Consider the following 18,732-nt stretch of genomic DNA (forward strand, 5'->3'; position numbering starts at 1 on the left):
TTTCCTTCGCTGTGCTTGCGAGCTGAACAAGAAAGGAAATGACAAGAAATGGTGCAACGTACGCACAGTACTGTGGCTTGCGAAATATGTTTGTAAATGTAGTTGTAGAGCGAAATTCATCTCAGGATCTTAGTGTCGATCGCACAAAAGGGAACTGTCTCACAGTTTGCATTTATGTCTCCATCCTAACGTAGTTTATTTTGTTGTTACATGTTTTTTGCTTCCACAGCAACAAGATAAAGTTTCCCACCTCGATTAAATAGCATAAAAATTTTGTTGTCTTACAAATAATTAGGAAGTTTGATAATAAAACGTAATGACAGGTTAATTACAAAACTATCGCTGTGTTTCTTGCAATGAAAGCGATCGGGCGACCGCTGTGGCCTTCACGCGCTACTGCAGCAACCTGCGTCACATATAACTTAAATTATATCATGGTAGAGAATCATGACAGATTTCCGGTTTACGGCACATGAAAATATGATGTGCGGTTTTCTCAACATTACGTTTGCTTAATGTATTCGCCTAAACTTAGTAACTAAAAAGCTTCTTCATATCGAAAATTCGCTAACGTCACTAGGAATTGGAATTTCGTAAATTTCTCGTTTACCACTTTAAAAATTGATTACCTCTCTCGCATCCGTCGGCCGTCGTAATTTAATATATTATTATTGTTATTATTATTTTTTGATTGTTGCCGTCTTACGTGGTGGGCCTTAATAAAAATGATATTTCGTTTTATTTTGATTTACGATTAAATTCTTTCCTGAAGTTCTCTTTTTGAACAATATTAATCTCAAATTATTTGTTACGTTAATGAATGTTAGACTCGCTTAATCTTAAAATATGAGCATATAAGTTGAACAATGTAATAAACTTTTCGTATTAATTTCCTCGGCTAGTCAGTTCACTTTAAAGCAAAAGATCTTCAGTTATTAATTACAATTGCGGCCCACACACGCGCGAGAGTATTTTTCTTACCTCCGTTAATCATTGCCACGTAGTCGGAGTCCTGGCTCTTACTGTCGGCTATGGTACTGAAAATAAGAATCTTAAAGCTACCTATTTTCTGCAACGTCGGGCGGCTGTGGAGAAAAATTAATATTATGTTAATAGCAGGCGAGTTTTCCGCTTCCGCTAGTTTTTCTTAAGTTAATATCGCCACGTAATGGCGTCGTTGGCAGCATCGGCCGCTGCGATTGTTGAACTGTAAATTACTTGAATGCAGGTTAATTCAAGGAAGGCGGACATGAAATCGGGATCACCTCTTACAAATTAAAAGTGCACAATAATATTCAATTAATATATTATATGCTTAACTCATACAAATATGCTTACATTTGCCAGCACTCGCAAAAGATGTCCGTCTATATACAATCAAGACAAGAGAAGAAGTGAAGACGACTAAAAAATTAACAAAAGAGTGTATCTTGTCGTCTCTTTAGATCACTTTGTTATATTTCTTTGTATTCGAAACTTAGACAGAGAAATTATTGTTTTACGGCTACATGATAAAAATATATTATTCAATTTTTAAATGTCTCTTCTTTATAAATACTGTTTTTTAAGTGTTTTCTTATTACCTCACTGGGGACGCTATATTGCCCCCCGAAATGTTTGTCATAAAAAATGTTCGTGTTTTTTGACATAAATATTTCCTATTTCATGTCCACAGTGTCCACACGCAGATTTTTCCTCCACAGTCTACATATGTCACATCGTATGTTTAAACCGTTGCAATTACTGAGGTTTGTTGCACACAAAGTGTAATACAGATGAAGTTATTTACATAACAATATAATATACAGTTGGTTACGTATACAGTCATGTGCAAAAGAAAAGGACATAGAATACAATTAGTTTCATTGCCTGCTCCTTTTTAGGGTTGCAACTTTTGCAGTGTTCAAGGTATACAATCTCGAGTTAGTCTGTAGTGCTTGAAGTCCCTGGAGTGTCAACTGTTCGCTCCCCATTTGGTGCGGCCGCAGGGAAACCCTGACGAAAACCTCGGCGGAGCGACAGACTAACTGCTTTGCTTACTTTCACTTAATAGTTTGTGGGATGTCATTGGAGTACAGGATGTGCATACATTACAAATAATTTTTGTTGCACTATGCAAAAAATGAGGTAATCACAGCAATATATCGTCGTTATTGAATACGGTGTCGTTTATGGTCTACGCCGCGACGTTTAGCTCGCGACGGCGCCGGTTGGTGTGTTCGGTGCTCGGCGTCCGCGGCGCCTGCGGAGAGGTCAACGCCCGCTCGACGCCAGCGTGTCTCTCGCCGTCGCGGAACGTCAGAATCAGCTGATCGGCTGCACGGTTGGCGATGCGCTTCTGTCTCGCCCGGGCGTGGCGGAGTGATATGATATTCGCCCCCCGCGCTTGTTGGCAGGAGTCAGCTCTGCTACGCATCTCCGACGTAGTACATGAAACATACACACAACCAACGTAATATTTGTTTCCCGCTGCAGATGGTTACGCTAGTGGGAAAGAAGCATTTATTAGTGCGGCAGTTGTTGTTAAGTTTTCGCCAGTTTCCGAGTGTCAAGCCAGCACTATCCCGCAGAATACATGACATGGATCTTCTCCCATGAATGAAGTTTTGATGCGCCACGGTTTCCATTACACGTCAGTTTTTGTCTTGATAAAATTATTTATGTTTTCGCCGCACTCGCAGGCACTGGTGAGTGTCCCAGTACGAGCTTAGCACAAACATTCGCCGTTTCTGCGGTCGCCGTTTTGCAACAGTCCACGCATCGCATTCCAATCTCGCATTATTGTACTCACTGAAATTACAGTCTGTCCCAAAAATATTGACTGTGGGTTCACTTCACGTTAACAGTTCACATTTATAAGTAAATTCACAGTTTTTCGTGCGTAATATTGGCGTTTGGCGTCTTCACCGCTGTTGAACGTTCAATAGTAGCACTTCACTGTCCGTATCACAGTTTCACCTTCACAGTTTTTGACACTGCTTAAAGTAACTGTTTCGATTAGTTCACAAACGCTAATGTATTTCATTCAGTCTGAACTGGATTTTGGCTCGTGCTGGATTTTACCAGTCTCTCGCACTAATTATCTCCTTTCATTTTCCACTTAGAGTCGTACTTGCCTTCAGATTTTTTGACTATACAATTGTATTTCCGTCTCATCTGAGGTAAGTCCCCATGTCATGTCTGCCCACTCATTGCGTACTTGCCCTCCAGAGCCAGGCTCGACTTTACAAAACTTTGCATCTCGCATTATTGTACACATTTTATAATCTAGGCCTAGCGTGCAAGTTGCTAGATTAGTGTTAGATTTGTGACTTTTGTTTACACGATAAATTCGTGCAAATCTCTGTCTTATCAGATGGCAATATATTTTAACAGTGCTTAGCGGTAGTCGCTTTTACTGATGTGCTTTGTACCTTGACCACAACATATGAGGTACCTTGGGTGATGTACACCCTGCACTCATGCTGTTTAGTAAATTATGATTGAGCGTATATCAAAATCGGTGTAGACATAAATACATGGAACAACATATACACTATAATACTGAATTTCATAAGTTTCATTACTACTACAGTTCAAAAACATTCATGACACACTAATGAAAAATTCCTTTAGCATTACATGCTGTTGAATTTTTTAAAAAAAATTTTTAAAGCATTTTTAAAAAATGAAATTTGTAAAATATTCTTAAACCTACGATCATTGTTTCTTTCAAAATGCAATTGCTTAAAAATACTATTATTCCTTAACATCTACAAAATTGAATCGCACTAATCTTGTGTGCCTCATTGTCTTTAAATGTTGCACTAAAATCTGAACATTTACACACAGAAAAAAACACACTCTAAACTTAACCTACTACACACACATGTAAACGTTGCTCTACTGAGCGAACTTCTTTAAGTCTTTGTATGGATAGAGTCCTTTCATCTCTTCCGATTCTACGTCACCCAACAAATAGCTACATCCATGTGGTATGTCTATGATTTTGTAGGGCCCGACATACACCGGTTGCCATTTCTTATTCTTTTTCGCTAACAGAGATGACTTGGGATGAGTCCTTATTAGCACCAAGTCACCTGGCTGATACACTGTTACCTTCTTTATTTTCTTGTCATACTTCTCCTTTCGGCGTTCCGCGCACCTCGTTAAGTTATTTAAAGTCTCAGCTATAATTTGTTCGTGAGGTACAACTTGTCGTGGTACAGTTGGTAATGGTGACAGCCAGCTGTCGGTTTCATTCTTTCCAAACATGACTTCTCGTGGAGTATAACCGGTGGCTGAATGTGGCAATCTATTGTGGAGTTCCTCAAAAGTCGAAACGTATTTTGCCCACTTGGTGTTGCGATTCGGAATGTAAGTTCTCATGAACCTGTTGAACTCTTTAAAGGTACGCTCTACAAGACTGCTCTCCTGGTGAAATCGAGCTACAAAAATGTGTTTAATACCTTGCTCTTGTAGAAACGTTTTCCATTTGAGACCAGTAAAATAGGTGGCATTATCGGATAATGTGATCTGTGATTTGCCAACATTAACAAAATAATCTGTTCGTAATTTCTGAATGAGGGGTGTGGCCGTTGAAGATTTTACAGGATACAATTTTAGAAATTTGGAAAAGGCATCATATACAGCAAATACATATTTCACACCACCTCTGCCAATGGGTAGTGGCCCTAGAATGTCAACAGAAACTAGTCGTAATGGTTTGTTAGGAGCAACAGGGTGCAATTCACTTACAGTGGGCAGATTTGTAGGTTTCGTCCTTTGACAAACTACACATGTCCTTACAACATTCTGAATTATTCTTTTCATATTCTTAAAATGACATTGTCTTGCGAGAAGTGCTCTACATTTTTCAATACCCACGTGTCCCCACGAAAGGTGCACGTGCCAGATTAAATCACTGATACATACTTCCGGTACACAGATACACCACAAGTCCTTATTAACATCCTTCCGGTAATATAATACCCCATTTTGCACAGAATAATGGCTACCTATCTGATTTCCACCCGAAGATAGGAGTTCTTGTTTGACTTTTCCCAAGGCGGGATCTTCGTCCTGTAAACTAGGCATTGCTTGCACGCCTGCAGGAACTTTTTTCGACAAGTAGTGTCTTTCATAACTAAAATTTTGTACTCCGTTGCCTCTTCTAGTATTGTTGTTAACTCAGGCAGACCTTGCGGCAACCGTGACAAAGCATCAGGCACTACGTTGTCACAACCTTTTATATGCATTATTTGAAATTGATGTTCCTGCAGAGCAAGCACCCACCTAGTCAACCTGTCGTGCATTAACTTGCATGTCATCAAAAAACTTAAGGCCTGATGATCACAGAAAATTTTTACATTTTTTCCGTACACATAATATCTGAACTTCTTCATGGTCCATACTACTGCTAGTGTTTCGAGTTTGGTGACTGTATATGATCGTTCACAACTTGACAACACTCGGCTTGCGAAACCGATTATTCTTACGTTCTTGTTTCCACCTTCCTCATCGATTTGGAATAAACAGGCGCCTAATCCGACAGTGGAAGCGTCTGTAGCAAGGCAAAATTCCTTTGACATGTCGGGATGTGACAGTGGATTAGCATTTAGAAGGGCTTGTCGTATTTGCTCAAATGACTGCTGGCACAGTTCATTCCTTCTCCAGGGTGCATTCTTTCTAAACAAGTTTAACAGGGTATTATCATTTAAAAGCTGGTCAGGTATGAATCTGTAACGCGCGCGCGTGTGGCACACGATACTCTTTAAAGCCTGTACTATGGTAAGTTGACGGGCTTCACCTTATGAGAAAGGATTTTCGTATAGATATTGACCGTGTGTACCTGAATGGAGGCAAATCAGACTTACACCCACTCTGTAATAACAATGATACAGCCGGCCCGAGTGGCTGAGCGGTTCTAGGCGCTACAGTCTGGAATCGCGCGACCGCTACGGTCGCAGGTTCGAATCCTGCCTCGGGCATGGATGTGTGTGATGTCCTTAGGTTAGTTAGGTTTAAGTAGTTCTAAGTTCTAGGGGACTGATGACCACAGCAGTTAAGTCCCATAGTGCTCAGAGCCATTTGAACCATTTTGAACAATGATACATCAAGCAAGTCCGAAATACAACTACACGTCAGGACGGACAAGAAACAATACAGAAGATGCTACCAATTTGTTAATAATACGGTCGCCAGCCTAATTAGGCATTAACTGATTTTCTTCCCTGTACAAGTTGATGTACATTCATGCAAAACAACATGTAGTAACACTGCACAATATAGTGAATTTTAGAACCAGAAAATCTATTGAACTGATAATTTCACTTTCTGTACTTATATGGATAAACCATAAATACATAACACTACACTATAATGTTTACTACAAAACTTCGTACTGTCTATTGATCTGATTAAAATCGGGCATAGGTTACCCTAGAAATAGCAATTTCGAGCCACAAACAAAATGTCAATTTTAATAAAGATAAAACACTGATAAATTTTTGCTTTTATATTGACTTTAACTTTTGCTGGTCAAATCAGTTTAGAACACTTCAGAATTCAAATGAATAAAAAGGGGGGGGGGGGACCATGATACTGTTATGATCACTGTATTAAAAAATTTGATTACTGAAATCATTATGTGCTCAAGATTTCCAATATATGAGTTACTACTCTTTTTATCGTATTTCCTGCTTATTTAAATACTTTTAAATCTGTCTCGAAATAATTAAACTTTATTACTAAATCAGTATCAAAATTATCTTCCAACTTTGTCAGACCTTCGTTATTCCTCAATTGGTTCATTAACAAAACAGTTCTTTAAACATCATTCTAACATAGCTAGGTCTGCAGGTAATTATTATTAACACAAACTTTAATTTTTCATTTCGGGACACTCGGATTGCACAACATTTGGAAAGGACCCTGTCTAGGTTAGTTGTGAGGATAATTAAATGATAGGACAGTTCCGTTAAAATTTAAGTTTTTATTGAACAGTATGGAACAAAAGTAACACTGGTCCACACGAATACAGTCCTAAAAGTTTCAACCTGTTCGTATCGATGCGGCAGTTGGTAGGCGGCGAGATGGCGAGGCACAGAGCACACATACAATCACAGCTACGGCTCTTGATGTATCGGCGCTTTACTTCTTCTTAGCGTCGCAATACTTTTCCATTTAGTGCCTGTGGAATTTTCCCTTGCTGTATTGGCGTTGGAACGGCATATCCGAGGCTCAATGAAACCACGTCTCCCAGGAGAGCCTCCTCGATCCAGAACGTGTTGCTCAGACCAATGCTCAAATCCGACTACTACTGCTGAGCCCGTTATGCCGTGCAGCGCCCGTGCGCATTTTCCCGCGCTCGCCTGCCATCCACCTTTTACCGCTCCCCTACAGACAGGGTATTCACCCGTTGTTTTGCATTCTACATATCCTAATCCATTGCCTACGTATGAACCAGACGCACAATTACTATTCTAACATCATACAACAGATTCAACGTTTCTTACATTTCAATTCTGTTACAATATTGTTTGACATTTGACATAAACATTAATATTCACATCGAAATTTGTTTACAGTTTTCTTAATGAAATGAAACAAAAAAAAGAAATGTAATCAGAACATCGATTACACTAATTTATCGAAAATCAGAAGAAAAAATATTATATGTACAATAGTACAGCGTTGTTGTTGTTACAAATCGTCTGAAAAATGACACTAGACCCAGAAATGCCTTTAACTGTTTCTTGGTTCTAGGAGGAGGGAAGTTCTCAATTGCTGCCATTTTCTTCGGATCGGGCACAATACCTGTAGGTGATATTACATGACCAAGAATTTTTATTCTCTCCCTGCCAAATTTGGATTCTGCGAGGTTTGCTGTTACGCCTACCTCAGAAAATCTTTTTAGTACGCATCTCAGCGTGTCCATGTGGGTTTCCCAATCGGGAGTAGCAATTAATAAGTCATCGACGTACAACGTTACTCGGTCCCACAAATCTGGTCCTAATACTGTATCGAGCGCTGCAATGAAGACACCTGTACTGACATTTAATCCAAATTGTAAACCTTTAAACTGGTAACTTCTGCCGGCAAACACAAAGGCAGTGTACTTTCTAGATGATTCAGTTAGTGGGATTTGCCAATACGACGAACGCATATCGACAGAGGTCAGATATTCAACTGCATAAAACTTCTGTATCTGTTCCTCCAGGTTTTCTGGTCGCGTTCTGACAGGTACAATTATTTTGTTAATGTCGCGCGCGTCAAGCACGAGACGTATACTGCCGTCCGCTTTCGCTACGGCCACGAGCGGACTGCTGTACGGGGATAGAGATGGTTCAATTATCCCCCAAACAAGCATTTTTCTTATTTCCTTCGTAACTGCCTCCTTCTTTGACCACGGGATGGTGTAGTTTGCGTGACAGAAAGCATCGTGAGGTACCACTTCGATGTTATAGGTGTAGCCCTCGATAACACTGGGTTTTTCCGAAAACACATTCTCATAATCTGTAAGTAACTGAGTCAGTTCGTTTTGTTGTGCTTCAGTCAAATGTTCTGACTCCCTGACTTTCATGGCTATCAGTTTCCTTTTTTCCTCTTTGTCTTCAGTAATAAATTCTTTATAATATGCTTGTCTTGTACCTAAGTCAGAATATAAATTCATTATCTGTATTCCTTCGAATCTAGACTGAAAGCTCTGGCAATATTTACCGTGACCTCAACAATGGCAAAATTACACGTCTACCCTCATTCATAAGGCTTACTTCCCCGCACAAGAGGTTGATTTTTGCGTCCCTCTGGCGTAAAAATTCCATCCCCAGGATGCAAGTAACACCTAATCCCTTAACTACTAGGAACGAGCTTTTCATTGCTTCATTTCCTACCGTAAACTCGACTTGCATCTGGTCCTTTATGATATGAGATTGTGCACCTATTGCACCTGTTACACGACAATTCTTCACTGGCAATACTGGTATTCTATTATTTTGACTCAGGTACTTGTAAAAATTTGCACTCGTGACATTGGTTGACGCACCGGTATCGATTATTATCTGTATTGGTGCTCCGTACATATCTGCTTGCAATATAGCCTGCACAACACTTTTGTCGGTTCTGTTACATTTCTGCGGTATGTCTACAAGTTCCTTTTCTATTTTTATTCCCTCATTGTATCTCAGCATACAAAGTTTATGGCTGTCATCCGTGAATGTGCCCTCACTACACCATCCTGCAGCCAACAACGGAGAGCGTATTGTAGCTGTCTTTAGTTTACCGGATGAGCATTAGTGGGTTGACCGTTGTCTGTCACTTCCACTAACCTCACATTGTGGTTCTGGTTGTTGTTGTTGCTACTGTTGGGTTGGCCGCCCTGCCTCCCCGATGGTGTATTTTGATATTGTGTATGGCTCTGGTTTTGCGGTGGTCGGTTGTAGCTTCCTGACATGTTCTGTGATGGACCTGGGTTGGCGTTCCATTGTGGCGCTTTGTTTTGTTGCCACTGTGGTGTCGGTTCATTACTACCACGCCACTGGTTTCGGTTGTTCCGCCATTGCGGATTGCCGTTACCATTATATCCAATACTCATGCGTCAATCATGATGTCACTTTAGATTTTGACGATTATAACCGTTGCCATTATAACCATTGCCATTGTTTGTGGCTCGATTCTGTTGCCGCTGCTCTTGCCTATTCCCGTTAACATTTGGTACTAAGTTACTACCGTTACTGTGGCTGCTATTGTAATCGGATTTTTGTTGATTACAGCCTGCATAGTTTCACTTGTTTTCGGTTTTCATATCTTCGATCAATAAGTCAACAGAATCCACTATTTCCATGAATTGTTCTATATCGTATTCCGGCACACTGATGAAATGTTTTTTAATTTCACTGGGCAACTTCATTTTTATTAATCTGATTATGTCACGATCGGACATTGGCTCGTCCCAGTACCTGGTTTTGTTTATATACTTTTCGAAATATTTGCGTAACGTTCCCATCTTAGGATTGTACATTTCTGGGCTGTACAACTCCTTTCGTAGTCTTTCTTGGACGCTATCGGACCAAAATTTTTGCAAGAATGCACCTTCAAACTGTTGCGTCGTTAGACATTTTTCCGACACGTCGGTGGCCCACAGTGCCGCGTCACCTTGAATAAAGGAGACCACGAACTGTATTCTTTGTTTTTCCGTCCATGCCCTGGGAAACACATTCCTGAAGCTCTTAATAAATACCACAGGGTGGACATTTCGTTTTTCGCTATTGAAGGGTTGGAATGTCCTGTGTTTTATTACATTGTCCTCTTTTTTGCACATCTGATTGCTATATTCTGTGACACTCATAACTTCCTGATGTGCGCTGCACGGTATCGCATGTTGTTCGTGCTCATAATTCGCATTAGGTTGCGGTTGCGCACTCGCACCCTGCCTACCGTCAGCGTTATTATAGTAATCAGTACGCGGAGTCGGATTCATTACCTGTCCGCCACTGTTTACATTGCTTTCCAACACAGACAGTCTCCGCGCGACCTCCTGTTGCCAATTTGGCAACTCCGCTGTCAGACGGGATTTGATCTGTGTTAATTCGGCACGTAGTGCGGCAACGCTTGCGTCAATATTTACACTCGCGGCCGCAGTCGCTTGTTCTACAGCTGTTTTTACGTCGCTTTCAGTCTTTGCAGATATCTCGCGATATTTTACTTCTAGCCATTCATTAAATTCTTTTTCTACTTTTTGAGCTTGCACTTCCAAAAATGCGTCAATACTTTTCCGTGCAGCTATCTCCACATTATCCACGCGGTTGGTTAAAGTCTGGACATTATCTTCAAGCCTAGCCTGCGATATCTGTAATTTTTGCATCTCGCCGGCTAAGCTTTGCACAAGATCGGGGATTTCTTTGCAAGCGTCCCGCATCTCGGCAAGTTCGCTTTGGATACTATCTAGCTTCGCTTCATTGCGCTGCTGTTGCTCAATGAACTTTTGAATTAATTTTTTCTCCTGCTCATGTAGCATCTGAGCCAGTTTTTCGTCTCTTTGTTTTTCCCTCTGTTCTGACATTCTTTCTTTTTCCCTTTCTTTCTGTTCTCTTTGTTGCTCTTGATCATAGAGCATCTGAGCCAGTTTTTCGTCTCTTTGTTTTTCACTCTGTTCTGACATTCTTTCTTTTTCCCTTTCTTTCTGTTCTCTTTGTTGCTCTTGCTCATAGAGCATGTGAGCCAGTTTCTGATCTCTTTCCCTATCTCTTTCTTCTAACCTGCGCAGAAATTCTGCAAATGGGTCTGCAATCGGTGAGCATACTTAATCTAGCACTCGATTGGCCCCCCTGCCCAGGCGGTGGAGTGGTTACTCTATTCCCATTCTGCTGCTGTGGAGCGTCATTCACCGTCCTCAGATCCTCGCCCCCCTCTCAGGAAATTATGTTATCCGAGGCGGTGGCTTGGGATTCGTTTACGTATTGCAAATGACCCTCACTTTCCATATTACCAAAATTTTGTTCGTCTGGTACGGATGCTTTAGCTTGTCCTATCTTACCCATAATAAATTCACTTTAAGCCACTGACAAATCTTTAACACTGATACATACACGAATAATTATCCCCTCCAAAAATAAACGCATAAATACACAAATGCACACAATTTAAATTGCACTTTACTTACTATTTTTTTTTTTCACCGAAGGTATCTCATGTACATATGGGTTCGATATTCCGCACAGAGCTATACAGGATGCTTGCACAATAGGCCTTACCTTTATTTTTTTTCTCGTAATCCCTTTTCTTTTCTACACTTTTTCTTCTCAAGCTCTTCTCAGGGTGTGATTTTGTTGTTGTACATGCAAAAGAATTCATATAGGCATTAATATTTTACAACAATTAGACACATACATAATTACATTCATTACAACAGAATCATATTGATCGGTTCCCAAAGTTGCGGCGCCAATCTCGCGTCCGTCGGCCGTCGTAATTTAATATATTATAATTGTTATTATTATTTTTTGATTGTTGCCGACTTACGTGGTGGGCTTTAATAAAAATGATATTTCATTTCATTTTGATTTAAGATTAAATGCTTTCCTGAAGTTCTCTTTTTTAACAATATTAATCTCAAATTATTTGTTACGTTAATGAATGTAAGACTCGCTGAATCTTAAAACATGAGCATATAAGTTGAACAATGTAATAAACTTCATATTAATTTCCTCGGCTAGTCAGTTCACTTTAAAGCAAAAGATCTTCAGTTACTAATTACAATTGCGGCCCACACACGCGCGAGAGTATTTTTCTTACCTCCGTTAATCATTGCCACGTAGTCGGAATCCTGGCTCTGACAGTGGTAATTAAAATTTCATCATTGTGCGAGATTAGTTCTAACACAGAAAAAAACATCAGTAGTGCAGACTAAGAACGCTGTGCATACAAACTATCAGAACAAAAGTACTCGTACATATGAATGTAATGTGAAATTTACCATCAAGTACTGTGTTGTCAGTAGAGAAGTAGTAACAGCAGAATAAGCGAGTCAGGAGGGCTCAGTGAATCCAATGTTGACTACTCACTAGATGTCACCTGAGTAACAAATTCATCAGGGACGTTTCAACCCTTCTAAAGCTGCTCAGGTCAACTATTGGAGAGGTGGTAGTGAAGTGGAAACGTGACGGAACAAGCGCAACTAAACCAAGAGCTGCCAGAGCTCAAGAGCTGACGGACAGGGACCAGAGAGAACTGAGGATCATGGCTGTAAAAAATCGCATGTAATCGGTGGAAAGAGTCGCTCCTGCGTTCCAAAATGTTACCAGTAGTCAAATGGTTCAAATGGCTCTGAGCACTATGGGACCTAACATCTGCGGTCATCAGTCCCCTAGAACTTAGAACTACTTAAACCTAACCAACCCAAGGAGATCACACACATCCATACCCGAGACAGGACTCGAACCTGCGACCGTTACGGTAGCGAGGTTCCAGACTAAAGCGCCTAGAACCGCTCGGCCACACCGGCCGGCTACCAGTAGTCAATCTAGCACGAAGACTGCGCGCATCTAATTGGAATGAGTGAGTTACAAAGTTCGAAAAGCTCGTCGTAAGCCACACATTTCTGTAGTAAATGTTTAGTGACGGCCTGGATTGGTACATGGCAATAACTGGAGACGAGTGATTTGGGATGATGAATCACGCCATTTGGCAGTCCGGGGGAAGGACTTGGGTTTCGTGAATGGCTGTAGAACTTTACCTACCATTATCTGTAGTCTGTCAACGAAGTGCGGAGGGGTTGGTGTTCAGTTATGGGGTAGTTTTTCGTGGCCTCATCACTGCGCTCAAGAAAATGCGGAAGGATGTCAACACATTTTACTGTAATGTGTACTGCATGTAGTATAAGAACAGTTCGCAGATGACGATTGCTTGGAGAATAGCACGTTAGTCTACCTTGGCATAAAGCAGCATCTGCAAGGCAATTTTTTGTGACTGACAACAGTCCTGAAATGGATTGGCCTGCCTACAGTCCCGATGTGACACTATGGAACACTTTCGGGGTGAGTTAAAATATTGTCTTTGGTCAAAACTCCAGCGTCCAACATCACTACTGTTGAAGAAGAGTGCCTGCCATTCCTGCACACCACTCTCACACCTTACCGAAACTGTCAACAGCAGAATTCAACCCATCATAAACAAGAAGGCTAGACACATCCCATATTGATGTCCACTAATATATGGCCGGATAGTTTTCATCGGATAGTGTATGTTACGTGATGTCTACAACCACATAGGACTGTCACTACAAATTTCCAAATTTCCCGTTTCTCTGAAGTGTTCCCTACTTACGAAGAAGCCAGCCCATACGTTGCAACTCTCTGAATCTGTCTCGAACCACTGGACTGTCCAAATACAGGACTATGTATTTGCAACTTCACCGAAGTTAAGCACTGTCTGGAGTGGGCGGCACTTGGATGGGTGACCATTCGGGCCGCCATGCGCCATTTTTCGGGGTGCACTCAGCCTCATGATGCCAGTTGAGGAGCTACTCGACCGAACAGTAGCGGCTCCGGTCAAGAATACCATCATAACGACCGGTAGAGCGGTGTGCTGACCACACGCCCCTCCTATCCACATCCTCCGCTGAGGATGACACGGCGGTCGGATGGTCCCGATGGGCCAATTGTGAAGACGGAGTGCCTTATTTGCAACTGCTGCAATGAAATACTAGGGTAATGTGTCACGCACTTTCGTTTCACAGGGGGTGACGTGCGGTCTCTGGGCCGCCTGGACGGAGTGGACATGTGGCCATCGCTACTACGTGGTGGCACCAGCTCCCCGCGTCGTCACGTGCTCATCAACATCGACGACCGCGAGGGCTACGCCGCTCTGCGCGTCGGAAATTTAAAATATGTTAACGGTAAGGCTTGCGCTACTGCACTGTTGCTTAGTGTGTGAACTTATTTGTTCAACAGGCAATTTGCCTGCTCTTGTCGGTGGACGTGTGATTACATTACACTATGTTGACACTCATGAGGAATGAATGACCCTTGAAGCGACATCCAGCACTGGAAGGTACTTAGCGCTATTTACACTACTGGCCATTAAAATTGCTACACCACGAAGATGGCGTGGTACAGACGCGAAATTTAACCGACAGGAAGAAGATGATGCGATATGCAAATGATTAGCTTTTCAGAGCATTCACACAAGGTTGACGAAGGTGGCGACACCTACAGCATGCTGAAATGAGGAAAGTTTCCAACCGATTTCTCATACACAAACAGCAGTTGACCGGCGTTGCCTGGTGAAACGTTGTTGTGATGCCTCGTGTAAGGAGGATAAATGCGTACCATCACGTTTCCGACGTTGATAAAGGTCGGATTGTAGCCTATCGCGATTGCGGTTTATCGTATCGCGACGTTGCTGCTCGCGTTGGTCGACATCCAATGACTTTTAGCAGAATATGGGAATCGGTGGGCTGAGGAGGGTAATACGGAACGCCGTGCTGGATCCAAACGGTCTCGTATCACTAGCAGTCGAGATGACAGGCATATTATCCGCGTAGCTGTAACGGATCGTGCAACCACGTCTGAGTCAACGCATGGGGACGTTTGCAAGACAACAACCATCTGCACGAACAGCTCGACGACGTTTCCAGAAGCATGGACTATCAGCTCGGAGACCATGGCTGAGGTTACCCTCGACGCTGCATCACAGACAGAAGCACCTGCGATGGTCTACTCAACGACGAACCTGGGTGCACGAATGGGAAAACGTCATTTTTTCGGATGAATCCAGGTTCTGTTTACAGCATCATGACGGTCGCATCCGTGTTTGGCGACATCGCGGTGAACGCACATTGGAAGCGTGTATTCGTCATCGCCATACTGCCTATCATCCGGCGTGATGGTATGGGATGCCATTGGTTACACGTCTCGGTCACCTCTTTTCGCATTGACGGTACTTTGAACAGCGGACGTTACATTTCAAATGTGTTACGACCCTTGGCCCTACCCTTCATTCGATCCCTGCGAAACCCTACATTTCAGCAGGATAATGGACGACCGCATTTTGCAGGTCATGTACGGGCCTCTCTGGACGCAGAAAATTATCTGCTGCCTTGGCCAGCACATTCTGCAAATCTCTCACCAGTTGAAAACGTCTGGTCAATGGTGGCCCAGCAACTGGCTCGTCACAACACGTCAGTCACTACTCTTGATGATCGTGTTGAAACTGCATGGGCAGTTGTACCTGTCCACGCCATCCAAGCTCTGTTTGACTAAATGCCCAGGCGTATCAAGGCCGTTATTACGGCCAGAGGTGGTTGTTCTGGGTACTGATTTCTCAGGATCTATCCACCCAAACTGCGTGAAAATATCAGTTCTAGTATAATATATTTGTCCAATGAATACCCTTTTATCATCTGTATTTTTTCTTGTTGTAGAAATTGTAATGGCCAGTAGTGTATAAATACAGTATGTCTGCGACCTAGAAAACAGGACGCTGCCTCATCTGGTTGCTAAAATTTATGACATAGAACACGTTCGCGAATTATTTTCACTGCTTTACAGTGCACACCGATACCAGGCATCGGCTTTGTCCTGTCACTTCCTTACAATGCTGTGTACTCGAAAACTTCTTTGTCTTATTAAAACCAGTTTGGTACTGGTAGACTTCTTTCCGGAAAAGATGTCCTTTTTGTTTGTGCTAGTTCTCTATTTGCTCTTTTTTTGCCAACGGCCTTGCCGCAGTGGTAACACCGTTTCCCATCGGATCACCGATGTTAAGCGCTGTCGGGCAGGGCTAGCACATGGATGGGTGACCATCCGGTCTGTCCAGCACTGTTTGCAAGCCGGATGCACTCGGCCCTTGTGAGGCAAAACTGAGGAGCTACTTGATTGAGAAGTAGAGGCTCCCGTCTCGTAAAGTGACATACGGCTCATGGCCTGTCCGGGATGAGTTTAGTTTAGTTTAGTTTTAGTCCTCTTTTTGCGACCGCCTTTCTTCGTCTGTCATATGTTACTTCCAAGGTTGCATCATTCCTTCACTTTGTCACCTTTGTGGTCTCCAATTTTGATGTTAAAATTCTCACTAATCTAATTTCTATCAGTCCTCATTAGTTTCATATTTCTTCAGTTTACTGCATATTCTGTGCTCAGCAGACTGCTCATTCCACTCAGGATGTCCTGTAATTCCTCCTCACGTAGACTGAAGACTAATGATAGTTTTTCTCATCTAAATTGTCACAGTATTAATTCGACGTCTAAAACACACACACACAAATCTGACAAATCAGTCGGTAAGACGTGATTGTGAACTTTCAAATTAAATGACCCAAGGCTATTTTCATGCCCAAAGACATGTGGCCCGTAAATAACACGCTAAACAGGCAGTTACACTTCATTTTTAGTATTTTGGAGGAACATGGACATATCAATAACATGGATACACAGTGTTAATGTTCCAATTTAGTTAAGTGTTCGTTACGAACCGGCTTTCATTTTTAGACCTAAATTAGCGATGTGGCACATGACCAACCCTGTAACTGTGGAAAACACATGTTGGCAAAAATACTACAGCCAGCCGCTGGTGGCCGAGCGGTTCTAGGCGCTTCAGTCTGGAACCGCGCGACCGCTACGGTCGCAGGTTCGAATCCTGCCTCGGGCATGGATGTGTGTGATGTCCTTAGGTTAGTTAGGATTAAGTAGTTCTAAGTTCTAGGGGACTGATGACCTGAGATGTTAAGTCCCATAGTGCTCAGAGCCATTTGAACCATTTTTTAAAATACTACACAATATAGGCAAGTAAATAAATAGGCAACCTAGATTTATCCCATGTAGTGGAAGGAAGTAATTAATGCCAGTTTTAGGTCTAAATTTGGTGTAATGCACAATGTCGCCTCATATCAAATATCTACACATCTAAATTTTTCTCTGATGCTTGTCAATTGTTACAATCATTTCTCCACATCTAAAATACCTATCAAATATTTACACATCTAAATTGTTCTCTGATGCTTTTAAAGTGTTACAATGATATCTCCACATCTAAAATACCTAAAAGTAGCTGCTTATTCAATGTGAGGTTATGTTATTGGTGCTTCGTAATACAGACGATTACTATCTGTCCCTTTCTCAAATTTTCAATAACGTTTCACCTTCGTGAGCACTATTTCATAGGCTATGGAGATACTGAGTTACACTACAGAATGCAATCAACATTCTAATTTTTATATGCATTTGCACAGTGTCTAGTAGAAACAATGTGCAAAACGAACTTCTGAAAAATCTGCAATCTTTACCATCTGGAAATGTGGTGCCAACGCTCTCTGAATTTGTATTTAAAATTATCAACTACAAAATAGCATAGAAAACCGAATTGAAATACAAGAATCTAAGTATAAGGACACACACAACATATCAAAAAGACAAACAAACAAAAAGGAATTTTGGAACTTATACACATGTCAGCCAAACATTACAGTGACCCCATGCTAGCGTATCAACTTCATGTTGCAATTTAAAACTTTACATGTACTGATGTTACACAGCAGAGACCAAGTGACGAAGTGGCCGTGCGGTTGTGGGCGCTACAGTCAGGAGCCGAGCGACTGCTACGGTCGCTGGTTCGAATCCTGCCTCGGGCATGGATGTGTGTGACGTCCTTAGGTTAATTAGGTAATTAATTCTAAGTTATAATCGACTGATGACCTGACAAGTTAAGTCTTATAGTTCTCAGAGCCATTTGAACCAAGTGACACTTCGATAGTATGGCGTATTGAACAGTATTAATAGACATTCGTGTAGATAAGAAACAAGCTTCTGATATAGTCCAGTGGCACGTCTTCCTTTTACATTTTCCCAGTTTTCCAGTGTTTCTCTAATTAAATGAAACTGATTGGAATAGGTCATTTCGCCTAAGTGAAAGCCTAGGGGTTAGTTCAAACATACTATCCAATACCTAATATTCCACAAAAAACTTACGAAGAAATCACCATTCTTCGCAAACGTATGCAGTTTCTACCCCATTACTGCAATTATGCTCCTGCACGAAACACCTAATTTAAAAAAGCTTAAGGGAGGTACACCAGTCCAGTTCCAGAAACAACACTAAAACAAAGTTACTAACAACACTCAAAGACAAAAAAAAAAAACAACGTGTACCACAAGAAAAATTACAAATGAGAATCATTTCCGTCATAAAAATTACCTATTTGTTTCTTATACCGAAAAGGAAAGAGCCAGTCGTCTTCTGTAGCGGTCAGAAGTGCATTGC

At 41.6% G+C, this 18,732-nt stretch overlaps 1 protein-coding gene across 1 annotated transcript in view; it reads left to right on the forward strand.

Annotated features, from left to right (window-relative positions):
* LOC126176647 (arylsulfatase B-like) overlaps nucleotides 1-18,732 on the forward strand; it is a 437,026-nt gene that overhangs the window by 357,415 nt on the left and 60,879 nt on the right. Inside the window, exon 8 of the mRNA XM_049923804.1 lies at nucleotides 14,216-14,374. Within this exon, the coding sequence (XP_049779761.1) occupies nucleotides 14,216-14,374 (159 nt within the window). The remainder of the gene's footprint in view (nucleotides 1-14,215; nucleotides 14,375-18,732) is intronic.

This window comes from Schistocerca cancellata, chromosome 3 (genome assembly GCF_023864275.1).
Source record: "Schistocerca cancellata isolate TAMUIC-IGC-003103 chromosome 3, iqSchCanc2.1, whole genome shotgun sequence".
Classification (NCBI taxonomy): domain Eukaryota; kingdom Metazoa; phylum Arthropoda; class Insecta; order Orthoptera; family Acrididae; genus Schistocerca; species Schistocerca cancellata.